This window comes from Gymnoscopelus microlampas (assembly GCF_963454915.1).
Source record: "Gymnoscopelus microlampas genome assembly, chromosome: 13".
NCBI lineage: Eukaryota > Metazoa > Chordata > Actinopteri > Myctophiformes > Myctophidae > Gymnoscopelus > Gymnoscopelus microlampas.
Window position 1 is genome coordinate 25,712,040 of NC_139950.1, and position 13,258 is coordinate 25,725,297.

General features: G+C 40.8%; 2 protein-coding genes across 2 annotated transcripts; one reads left to right on the forward strand and one right to left on the reverse strand.

The window, feature by feature from the left end:
• Positions 1-114: 114 nt before the first annotated feature.
• On the reverse strand, positions 115-2,210 carry borcs7 (BLOC-1 related complex subunit 7; the record flags this gene model as incomplete). Its single annotated transcript, XM_084076691.1, has 5 exons — positions 115-757; positions 911-931; positions 1,058-1,101; positions 1,223-1,285; positions 2,079-2,210. The coding sequence occupies 5 exons, from the start codon at positions 2,208-2,210 to the stop codon at positions 706-708; spliced, it is 312 nt and encodes a 103-aa protein (XP_083932817.1). The 3' UTR covers positions 115-705.
• Positions 2,211-3,581: 1,371 nt separating this feature from the next.
• cyp17a1 (cytochrome P450, family 17, subfamily A, polypeptide 1) lies at positions 3,582-10,636 on the forward strand (the record flags this gene model as incomplete). The annotated part of the gene is made up of 8 exons (XM_084076069.1): positions 3,582-3,896; positions 4,226-4,364; positions 5,180-5,415; positions 5,716-5,802; positions 7,373-7,591; positions 8,807-8,976; positions 9,672-9,775; positions 10,350-10,636. The coding sequence occupies 8 exons, from the start codon at positions 3,582-3,584 to the stop codon at positions 10,634-10,636; spliced, it is 1,557 nt and encodes a 518-aa protein (XP_083932195.1).
• Between the last annotated feature and the right edge of the window lie 2,622 nt (positions 10,637-13,258).

Below are 13,258 nucleotides of genomic sequence, written 5' to 3' on the forward strand. Positions count from 1 at the left end.
AACCTAAATCATGTCCCTTAAACGGTGCATAACCTAAAACATGTCCCTTAAACAGTGCTTAACCTACAACATGTCCCTTATACAGTGCTTAACCCAAGACACACTCAATCCATCTGTGCTTTATTTGTTTAATTGTATGGTGATAAAACGCTATAAAGAAAAACGTAAATTAAAATTATGTAAAATAGAAAACAAGATTGTATGCAAAATATAGCAATAAAGCCAAGACAACTGCATTGAATTACTGTGTAACGTTTGAAAGTACTGTATGCGACGTGTGCTGTATGAGCTCAGGCAACCTTTAGAGGAGTTCAGGGGCGCTCTCTAGGGTGGCCAGCTGCTTGTCCTTCAGACATACGCTGATGCCTGCAGCTTTCCATGCACCTCACTTAAAAAAACAAAACACTTTTTTCCTCAGCATGAACACTAACACGTGAGGGAAGAAAACTGTCAAAGTTCATTGTTTTACAATACATATGAATCGTAATTTAGGCACTGTGCAGCTGTGCCAGCACAGAGGTTGCATTATTTTCACAGATAGTCCACTATCCAGTCAAACATACACTGTAGAATCCTGTGTTAATTTAACTCGGTGTACAAATGTAACCAAAGGGACCCTTATGTCTTCTGCTGAATAAAAAACAAAGAAAAGATTCCAGTCCTGTTGGAAATGAACAGAAATAATGTGTAATGAAAATGTATGTGTCATTTGAGCAAATGTTTCAGCTGTTCCTGAAGGTTTTTTGAGTGCTCCACGCTGCAGGATGAAAAAAGAAAAAAACAATAACAATACAAGACAATCAGCATGGTCATACAGTATCATGTTATGGCTTTCTGTGCAGAGTCCCTACCCCAAACCTACTGTCCCCATCCCCCTAGACATAAACAGAACGTTAATGTTTGGACTTACTTTTTCTGAATGGCCTCTTGTCTGGGTGATAAGAGAGACATGATTATCATTTCAGTCATTTCATTTACATGTAGGCAAAATTAAAGGGTCTCCCTACATTCCAGCTGGGTAAATTCATATGAAAATGAACACTCAATCAATACTTACTGATATTGTAAATGTGTGGTGATGATGGACATTTTTCTCAGACTCTGAAAGGAAATAACAGGGCAATAATGTTGGACATCTCCTGACATCTTGTGGCTCAGATGGAGTACTGCAAATAACACCCCATTCACACTTGCTAGAATCATAGATTATTGTCATACTTACATCTTCAGAGTGCAGAATTGCATCCTCCTGGATAACCATATTTCTGGCAGCTTGGCCAAGTAGCTGCGGGGGGAAAACATTTGGTAAATAGTAGCCCTGATACAGGACTGTCAACAGTAACTGTTAACATAGTGTTGGCACTGTATCACTTTCTGGCCCGTACATCTACATTAACGTTCAGATTTCAAATATAAAGTTCTTACCCCATGGCCACAGATGTTACAATTATGTACGGGCCCTCAGAAGTACCCTTATATTCCGTATTATTCGATATAAAGCATTTTAATCCGATCGGTGGCCATTTTCTCAGAGTTATAATGTATCAGAGTGCAATACACCTCCCAACCGATAGGGTCGCGTAGTTGAAAGCGCATGAAGAAAATACGGAGAAATGGCCACCGATCGGATTTAAATGCTTTTTACTGAACAATACGGAAACTCCGGGTACTTCTGAGGGCCCGTGTATAATTGCTAAATCCGTGGCCATGGGGTAAGCACTTTATATTTGAAATCTGAAAGTGTATGTAGACGTACGGACCAAAAGGGGAGAAAGTGCAAACACTATGTTGAAGTTCATCCATGACCGTCTTGTGATCCTTGGCTAGATAAAATAGCTACATAGATGGATAAGGAGGCTAACAATGAAGCTAGCTTGCAACTTCCTCTCTTAATGTCCATATTCGTCTAATTCCTATCCGTGCACTGTGTCTTTGCAAAAGCAACAGCGTTACTTGAAATGCAAAAGAACAATGTGATCGTAAAGATCCATTCTTTCAGAGTACATCAGACCCACAGGAGATGCTAACTCTAGCATCAGCCATTCACTATGTGATTTCTCGTTGGAACACCGTCTAACCTCTTGACTCCTTGACCCCTTCAGCACCTGGCGGGTCAACGCAATGACGTCCCCGCTGCAAGAGCCCACTTTATCAGATAAGAGACCTTTGACAGACTGGCCGAACCTGGGCTGGGACTCTGTTGACGCCATCTTTGCTGTTGTGTTAAACTACGGCACGTCTGCAGGGACATAATGAAGCAGTTTATCACTGACTGGATGTCTGGTTACTGCGCTATATTTTTACCAAGCTTTTTACCCAAGAAAGCACTATGGCTTGTTTCCATTGGGGTCCTGTGTATTCAATTCATTGAAACATTTAATGACAAACAATAATGTACAATTCTATGCAAAAACATCATATAAACGAGTAGTATTTAATTAAGACGAAAATTTGGTACAGTAAGCAGTGGGGGAGTGTAGGCTTGGACTTTTTACAGGGGCCAGTTCCAAATTGCAGCCACTTGTAAGTGCTCTTTTAGAGCGTTTTTTAAGGAGAGTAAGGATTCACACTTTTGTATGTCTGTTGGTAGGGCATTCCACATTTTGGTGGCATAGCAGTAGAACTAATTTAACCCCTTGTTTGAGCCAAATCTGGGTTGAACGTGATTTGTGGAGCTCCCTCTGGTGTTGTGTTGTGGACGTTTTTAAAGTAGTTTGACAGGTACATGGGTGTCTTTGTGTTTGAGGTGTAGTGTATCTTGTAGACCAGGCCCATTGGAAGTTGCTGTACTCTGTCCTCTACCCTACCCTAACTCATAGTTGTAGGTGTAAGGCCATGCTGTAGCCTGATCGGTTTGTTTTGGGATGTCTGAAGCCTTGTTTTTAAGGCCTTTGTGGTGCTATAGTACCATGAGGTGCATGCATAGTCAAAGTGACATTGGATGAGTGCTCCTCAGTGTATTCTTACTAACCAAAGAGGAGATCCTGTACAAAAATCTTGTTCTTTGGTTGACTTTTTTGATTACTTTAGTTGCCATTTTTTCACTGGAAAGATTTGCCTCTAAAATACAACCCATGTAGGAAATGACCCCCCCCCCCCATGTGTACTGTACATAAACTTTCATTGCTACTAGTGCTGATTATGTCTTGTTTATTATTGTATATTATTGTATGTCTTTAAATGTCTTAATGAATTGAATACACAGGACCACAATGGAAACAAGCCCTATAGGGCTTCTTGTGTTATCCTTTTAACAATATTTGCAGACTGATAATAAAGTATTCAATCAATCAAAAGCAAAAACATTTTAATCATGTTTGGAAAGAAAGCGTTTTCTGATTACAACCATCCCCCTCCTTCCCCTCTCTCTCGTAGCATAATCGCATAAAATTGGGACTTTGTTTTATTGCCAACTCCCACAGACAGACAGATACCACAGCAAGGGATGTTGTTGAACTTGAGGGGTCAAGGAGATTGCACTGAAGGAGGCGCATAAAACTCGCCTGCTGCTCGACTGTTTTGCAGTCGCGTCTGTGGTGCTTGACCTCCTCCTTTGCACGCCAGACTACTCCCATAAGACCATGGATTGGTGTTTGTGCGCTCTGGTGATCTTGGCAGTCCTGTTGGCTTCATTGCTGGTGTTGAAGGCATGGAGGGCGTCCCTGGGGGGCCCCGGGGGCCCTCCTCGCCTGCCCGCGCTCCCCATCATCGGCAGTCTGCTGAGTCTGCGTAGCGAGCGTCAGCCACATATGCTTTTCCAGGACCTGCAGCAGAAATACGGAGACACTTATTCCCTCATGATGGGCTCCCACAATGTCATCATTGTCAACCACCACTTACACGCCAAAGAAGTGCTGCTGAAGAAAGGAAAAACCTTTGCAGGAAGACCCAGAACCGTGGGTGGTGATCTGATTATATTATTAGCCTTTTTATTATTATTATTATTATTATTATTATTATATTATGTTATATTATGTAGTAGCCCATCATTTGCAGATGCAGTGTTATTGCTAATAGCCCAGTCTGGGCTATTTACACATAATAGAATAGAATAGAATAGAATATAAATAGGCTTCTTTATTCATCCCCCAGGGGGAATTTGAAACCACAGCTGCATCAGCAATGCTTAGCCTGGCGATATCTTTTTCACTGGGTGGTTTTAATTCTCGAAAAATGGATTGCAATAATTGCGATGAAATTACTAATTTGCGCGTGTTTAATCCAGGTAACCACAGATTTGCTCACCAGAGATGGAAAAGACATCGCCTTTGGAGATTACAGCCCTGTTTGGAGATTCCACCGCAAGATGGTACATGAAGCCCTGTGCATGTATGGAGAAGGCTCAGCATCCATAGAGAAGATCGGTGAGTGTATGTGTGTGTGTGTGTGTGTGTGTGTGTGTGTGTGTGTGTGTGTGTGTGTGTGTGTGTGTGTGTGTGTGCGTGTGCGTGCACGTGTGTCTTGACTAATTATGTTTTAATAAAAAATAAAAAATGCTTAAATATAACTAAGTATTAATACTCAACATCTACTGGTATTGAACATTACAATGTTTCTTTAAAGCCAAATCAAAAAAGTTAGGTAACCATGTGTGTTCAAAAGGTTGAGATTTAGCTACCAGTAAGAAATAATAAAGTCTGCACTCTGAAACATTTTAAAGAAGCTCCCAGTCAAGGCTTTATTAACGTTTCGACACAATAAGCCCCATCTACCCCCCCAACACATTTTGCTCTGATTTTACTCATAGCCTATCTGCAACACATCACACAACAAATAAATAAGGTTTTCTACATATTGTGTAAGTGCAGTGTACAGTTCTGAATATTCTAACAGGAAAGTATCAACCTTATTCAACCTGGCGTACCTATTTTGGGTTTGTCATTATAGGTGAAATCTTTCACCTTTTTGCTTACTACCGTATTTTCTACTAACTGGATCTTGCGACTCTTATCCCCATAGACAAAGGACGAATGACAATGTGACACTTTTACTGCTGTCCCTGCACCTCCTTTTGTTCTAGCTGTGTTTTCATCATCTGTTCTTTGTGTCTTGTATGACTGCTGTAACTGTGTGGGCGACTACACCTCCCTCATGGGATCAATAAATGCCTATTTATCTCTATCTAACAGAAGTAGTAGTCATAATAAAGCATTAACATACACATGCACCCCTCCCCAAGTCTGCCATGAGGCCCAGTCTCTGTGTGACACCCTGTCTGAGGCGGCGTGTTGTGACCAGGCGTTGGACATGTCCCCAGAGCTCACCCGGGCCGTCACCAATGTCATCTGCGCCCTGTGCTTCAACTCCTCCTATCGCCGTGGAGATCCTGAGTTTGAGTCCATGCTGCTCTATAGCCAGGGTATCATTGATACGGTGGCCAAGGACAGCCTGGTCGACATCTTCCCCTGGTTACAGGTACGTAAAACCAGAAGTTTTGTCATACAGAAAAAAATACTGTTTAACCCACTAAGACCTGAGGCCGATTCTAAAAATGCCTTCTAAGTCTGTAGTTCTCACACTTTCAAGATGTTTAAAAAATGGTCAAAAATAGCAGATATACAAGCTTGCAGTGTGGCACGAAGTGATGTGCTGTGAGCTTGTATATCTGCTATTTTTTAATAAAATCTATACATTTTAATGGGTTAACCACCTGCCTATTTGCCTGTTTACCAAACTAATGTACCCATCTTTATTATTTCTCTCTGTTGCTCTCAGGTGTTTCCCAATGCGGACCTGCGCCTCTTGAAGCAGTGTGTGTCAGTCAGAGACTGTCTGCTTCAGAAGAAATATGATGAACACAAGGTAGGATTCCTTAAGACAGTAGTTAGGCAACAGGCGAAGTGGTGGTGGGCCAGAAGAACTGGCCTGCCATTTGGTATTATTTGGTAAATAATTTGCAATATTTGACATACTGTCCCACATATAGTATTATAGGCTATAATGTCCAAATGGACAGTCTATACCCCCACTTGAAGAATATTTATTATACTTTTATCCATGCTGAGAATGATTGACAGGCACATCCAGGTAGGATGTGGACAGTTAATATACACAATGGCTTTGCATTGATGATTAAAAGCAAAACTTTAAAATGAAAAGCAAAACTTCAGACCTCTCAGAACAAACTGATCAGGTTACTACTAAACCTCACACCTAGGACGCACCTAACCCTTGCTCATTATGCTAGGGTGGGATGGGTAGAGGACAGAGTACAGAAACGTGCAATGGGCCTGGTCTTCAAGATACTCAAAGGACCAGTGCTCATGCACACAAAGACACAACACCAGAGGGAGCTCCACTGATCTGGTTCAACCCAGATTCAGAAAATCTGGGTTGGGAAAATCTCACAAACATGGGGTTACATTTGTTCTACTGTTCATTGTATAATTGTGCCACTGTACTTTTTGCAAACAGTATTCAATCAATGTATTCAATCAATCAATCAAAAATGAAACTGCAGTTTCACTGTATAAGCCGTTTGTACTTTAATCTTTGAGACAAGTGCATGAACGCATAGTTCTCTTTCCATTCATCTTTGAATGTTCTGTTTTCACTGCCAGCTTTACTCCTTAGACTTTTGGATACATAAAAACAGTTCCACATGCTTTACACAACACATGGTTTCTCTCTGTAACTAAGAAGAGACCTTGAACAATGAAAGAGCTCTTGTTTTTGATTTGCTAAATATCCTTTAAATACCACATTCAAGGACGGGGCCTGGCCATGGTCAAAATTATTACACAATCATTTCTATCTGCACCTGTTACATTTGATTGCACATGCACTTCTGTGACTATACAGTTGTACCAGACATCTTTATTTATTAACTTTTACAGCAATATAGTTGTATCTAAGGTGGTCTGTCACATGTTCCAGTTCTTAAATTAGCCATTGATTGTGTTCTTACTTGCCGACTTGAATAATCTTCTTAAAGCAACAGGTTTCTCTGAGGATGGGAGGTTGCCTATGCCAAATGAATCTATGCATTTGTCGTTGGTGGTGTTTTAATGGTTTTCAGCAACTGTAGATGTGATTGGAGGTTTTCCATCCCTGCCAGTCATTATTTGCCTACTGCATGATTAAATACTCAAGAATTCAAAAGTGCAAATTATGAAGTACATTTACTTTTTAATATATTATATATATATTTTTTTTTTTAAAGAAATCAGATTTTTTTAATAGTGAAAATAGCAGATCTGAACCTGAACCTCATGACACATCGCACAGCGACACGTCGCTGTAGATCAGCTATTTGTAGCTGAGTGAAAGTCATGTGCTTGCAATGAAAATAAATAATCCAAAAATGTACTTAAGTACAGTACTCAATTAAGTAAATATACTTTGTTACTGTCCACCACTGGTGTGCATGTAGGCAGACTACAGCGACCATGTGCAGCGGGATCTGCTGGATGTTCTGCTGAGAGCCAAACGCAGCGCTGAGAACCAGAACACGGCAGAGTTCAGTGCAGAGACGGTGGGCCTCAGTGATGACCACCTCCTGATGACGGTGGGAGACATCTTTGGAGCTGGGGTGGAGACCACCACCACTGTGCTCAAATGGGCCATCGCCTACCTCATCCACCATCCACAGGTACTGTATGAACGAGACATGGACGAGGTAAATACTGTAAAACAGATGTTCTCAAACATTTTCATGTCAAGGACCCCCAAAAAGATTTTCACGACTTTTCAAATATAGCAGATCTAGAAGCTCATATAGCGAGGCACAAAGTGGCGCGTTATAAGATTGTATATCTGCTATTTTTGAGTAGGCAAAGTATAAAATATGGTTAAAGTGGTTAAGATGATGGTGACGGTATATTAACTAATTTTGCTGGGGACCCCCTGGTACCACCTCAAGGACCCCTGGGGGCCCCCGGACCCCACTTTGAGAACCAATACTGTAAAAGGTTCACCATCAGTATACCAACAGAGCGTTGACACTCTCTCACACACACACACACACACACACACACACACACACACACACACACACACACACACACACACACACAGATTTCAGACCATGTTTATTTTAACCATCAATCAATCGATTGTGTTCCGGATTGGATCAATGGAACCAACACAGTATTCCTATCCAGCTTGAGATTTTTACATTGACTCCAATACGGAAGAGACAGTTCATATGAATGGCCTGTAGTTTCGCTGTTTTACCCCTGCTGGAATCTTAATGCAAGCGGATGGGTTTTTGACAAACTTTAGACTATATTTTCTTACCTTAATAAAAGTTGTCATAAATACTATATGCTTCCAGTCGCTAGTTTAAAGTCTCCTTTCAATCATCATGATATGCGTTTTGGTAAACTATGGTCCCATTTATTTTAAAATGTACGATAAAGTAGGGTATGCTCTAGGAGGGGCGGGATGATTTGATTGACAAGCTACACAACCAATAGCATTCATTACCCACCCCGCTTTTGATTGACAAGCTACCCAACAGTAACGCTGTCCATTCTTTTTATACAGTCTATGGTTTCACAGCTAAAACTAATTTTCAAGGTTTTAAGGAAAAACATACCATGTCATGTTTTCTTACATATCATTTTATATGAATGTTATTTTATCATTACAATCTTAGTGTTTTGGCAATTATTTGGGGGCCCACTTGCAATCCCCTCACGGCCCACCAGTGGTCCCCAGCCCACAGGTTGAGAATCACTGCTGTATTCTTCCTTCCCAAGGTCCTTCTATTCTATTGATAGGAATGAACATAACAAGCATTATTCACAAAGGAATAAAACATTTCAGTTCAACTGAATCTGACTTCACTTCTGTGTGCTCTCAGGTGCAGAGTCGTATCCAGGAGGAGTTGGACCTTAATGTGGGGGCAGACAGGACCCCCCAGCTCAGTGACAGGGGCAGACTACCATACCTGCAGGCTACCATCAGGGAGGTGTTACGCATCCGCCCTGTGGCTCCACTTCTTATCCCCCATGTAGCCCTCGCAGACACCAGGTACTGCTGGTACACACACACACACACACACACACACGCACACGCACACGCACACACACACACCTTGCTGTCTTTGTCATAGTGGTAAGGCCTACTCATAAACCTGCAATGCGCAAGTTAGCTACTGTATGTAGCTAATCTCAATCGGTCAATTTTCATTTACTGTAGCCTATATGTCCTTACTTTATTATTATTTTTATTATTACTATCTAATTTTGACTGGAAAAATTAGGCTACTCGATTCGACATGTTAACACAACGACATAAACTGGATACAAATTACGGGATACAGTTTTGGAGTAGACTGTCACTAGACCAGGGTTATTGTATTAATTAAACTAACGCAAACTACAATTGGAAAAATATTTGTTAACTGAAATGAAAATAAAAACGAAGCTTTACAAAAAACAAACAATGAAATATGCAAAACTATATCAACCTTGCTCTAGATATGGATATGCAGTGAATAGGAACCGCAGAGAATCTGGTGACACCAGGTAGCACAACTAGTTGGTAAATCAGACTCTTGCAGATCTTGCCTTTGCCAGGCTTTGGCCCCCATAAGGTTTAGAATACAACATAGACGTTCATTTTCAAATCTTGCTAAATGTTATCACATTTCCCCTCAAAGATAATCAGACCGTTATTTGATATAACCATTTCATATGATCTCATCTATCTGACTCTCTGTCTAGCATTGGGGAGTACACAGTGAGGAAAGGAGCTCGGGTCATCATCAACCTGTGGTCACTGCACCACGACGAGAAGGAGTGGAAGAACCCAGAGCTCTTTGACCCTGGTGAGAATAATGTCATAATAATCATGATGATTTGATCAGCATGGTTCCTACCACATCCTGAGTTATAACTCAGAGTCGGATAGTTTAACCACAGAACCACTTAACTAAACATTGGAAATTATTTCACAACATGTCGCGCTGAGACGCGGTGTGAGCTTGTAGATTTGATATACAAAATATATAAAAATAGTAGTTTGAATATTTTTATTTCATTTTCACCTATCGAGAAAGTAAATCTGATGTCACACTGCTGAAAGTAATTGAGGCAGTCCTCTCATGATGGCGGCCCCCTCCATTGAGCTCAGTGGATGGGGGCTGACCTTTTCAGAGGAAGTTACCTTCTCTATAATGACATGCCCAAAATTGGAACGCCAGAGTTAAAGTGGCAAAAAATACACTGAAAGGGTCATTCCAGGTAAATTTTTAGGTTCAGAGTTAAATTAACATACAGAATTTGGTTACTGCATGAGCAAGTGTGTACTTACTTGTATTATTTTCATGAAGTTCTAAGTTGAATAGCCAGACTGGCATAAAAACAGACCGTTATAACAGCCTGATCCTTTCTTTCCTGAAGGGCGTTTTTTGGACGAGGACGGTACCGGCCTGGTTATCCCCTCACCCAGCTATGTGCCGTTCGGTGCGGGGGTCAGGGTGTGTTTGGGGGAGGCCTTGGCCAAGATGGAGCTCTTCCTGTTCCTCTCCTGGATGTTACAGCGTTTCACCTTCACTGTGCCCGCGGGCCAGTCGCTGCCCAGTCTGGAGGGGAAGTTCGGGGTGGTTCTGCAACCAGTGAAGTTCCAGGTGAACGCCACAATCAGGCCAGGCTGGGAGAAGATCAGCAAGTCCCAAGTGTGTTGTTGAAATTGGCCAATGACGGTTCCTCAAAAAACAGACTGCGATTTTCCTGTGTACGAATCTGTCCACTTACTGTAAGACATTTACGAGACTGCAACATTCACAGAAGAAGGAAGAATTGGCCACCGATGGTGTGAGAGGCAAGACTGAGTTACACATTCCCCTTATTTGGCCTGGTTGGGATCAAAGTGTAACAATCTCCCTCAGCGTTACTACCATCTTTCCCAGGGCCCCCCACCTGCTAACATGCAAAAGCATTCCGGTGCCACAGCCAGAACCAGCCTGCATACGTTGAATGTACACTCCACACAACTGACTGTCTATTTAAATGTATAGGAAGCCAACCACATGTAATATTCATAATTTATATAATTAATGGTTAAGTAGATGGCACCTCTGACAGGATTTGGAATGGGAATAGATGGGAATAAGAAAATACACGCTTCGCACATTCAGTCATAATCACACGCACTTACTGTAGTTTATGCTTGGCAATGGTATGCGATCCAAGGCTAACCTTTCTCAACTTGCGTCAATGCCATTCAGTGTATGACCTCAACTTGCCTCTGTCCTTAACTTGCTTGTTTTGACATCAAGTTTATTGGAGTAGAATGTAAGTCTGTGGCTTGATGGTTAGGGTGCATTTTTTAACATCTTGACATTGAGTAACATGACGCACTACACATGCTCCTTCAGCATACACCTGGTATAAGGGTTCAGTCTCTTTCTTTCATGGTACTTTACAGGCTCATGTGGTGGTGTCCAATGCCAAATTGAAATCCGAGGTAGTGTGGGAGGCTATTCTTGATAATATTCACTGTAGTACTATAAATGCCAATTTGGTTCAAGTCAAAGTACTGTGGTTCACACAGTCTGCAATATTCAAAAGTCAGGCTTCAAACCATTTATCCCAACACCTGTTCTTTATGTGGTAAGTGTAAACAGGAAACCAGATTACTATACTTACCCATCAGTTCTGGTCCTGCCCCAAGCTAAGCCCTTTTCAAACCTTTATTTTTGATTATTTCAAAGGCTTTTAGCAAACATATATGCACCTGATTCATTACTTCAGTAGATCAGTGGAAGTTAAACCCTCCAATTATACATTTGAAGGTCAAGCCGTTTCCCTCAAACTGTTGGCCAAAGCCTAATCCTACAACAGCGGAAGTCAGCGGCTAACCGTCTATTCCAGTGGTTGCTTAGGGACTTGGGATATGTGGAGAGATTTCGCTACAAGTTCATAAACAGTTAATATCTTCCTGAAAATATGCACCCTCTGTCTGATAAATGGTCTCCTGTGATGAGATTCGCTCGGGTGGCACCCCATGGACTTGAGAACAAATTATTTTCATTCTTTAGATGACTCAATGAATATTGAATCACCTTGTATATCACAATATGCCTTATTAAAATAATAATAATACCTTTATGCTGTGTGCTTAACAACAATACTATATGACATTTCTTTTTTTTACTACAGTATTGTATGACTTAATTTTTCCTGACATGATATGGTTTGACTTTAACTACTATTCCCAATTTCCCATGTTAATGTAGGAACTGAACTAAAATAAGCTGAATTACCTTTTGTATCAACTCCTCCATCAACTACTCCAAGGAACAGGCCATGTGATGTAGTTGGCAGGATTTGACTGAAGAAAAGGTGAAAACAGACAATTAGACAAATGAGCATGCGTGAAATTAATAATCATAATCTTTACAAGAAACCAAGTTAAGTATACATGATTATGTTTTATCTTACAGGTGTACGGTACAGTAAATAGGTGTATGTTAATATTTTCTCATGCTTTTGTAACAGGAGTTATTTTACATGTATTTTATTTGATGAAGTTCGTCAAAATGTAGCTAATTGACTACAGAATGTACCCTAGATATTGTAGTTCATGCTATTTTCTCAATAATACGTTGTCTGAACAACACCGCCTTCCTCTGGTGGAACTGAATTTCACTTTGGTAAAATGTACGCACATGACGTTGCTCTTTCTTCCGCTGATGGATTCAATGAGCAACGGTATCATGCTGGTGTTTACAACTCTGCTCCATTTCTATCATATAAAGAAAGTCTTATATTCCTATATTAACTGTAATCTGTACACACGGTGACCAAAGACCAAAAATAAATATTCTCCGGGACCAAGATTCAAACCCACAACCTTTTAGTCGTGGAACCTCAGCTTTCCTCTTGCACCACCAGACATTTTTAATCATTCAGATGTTTGAACATAGAACCTCTCACCGTGACAGGTTGACTGAATCTCCAAATACATCCACTAACTAATTTCTTAGTTTTATGACCAAAACTATAGCAGTTTTAATCAACCAGATTAAAACTGCGTTTTTTGTAATCAAGTACAGTGGCTGTTATTGTCACTTTGGAAACATTTGGTGGCTATAGAGTTTTCAACTAGTTTCTCAAACAGTGTTGTATTTAAATAGTTTAGAAACATTTTAAAAACACAAATCTTGTATGGGGGTCCACATCCATGGCCAAATACATTAATTCGGGGGTCCTTGACATAAAACAATGCATTGATTTGTTTCAGCCAGCAGGTGTCGTGGCAACAACATGAGACCACTTACTGAGGTCTGACCTGGACATAGTGTAGA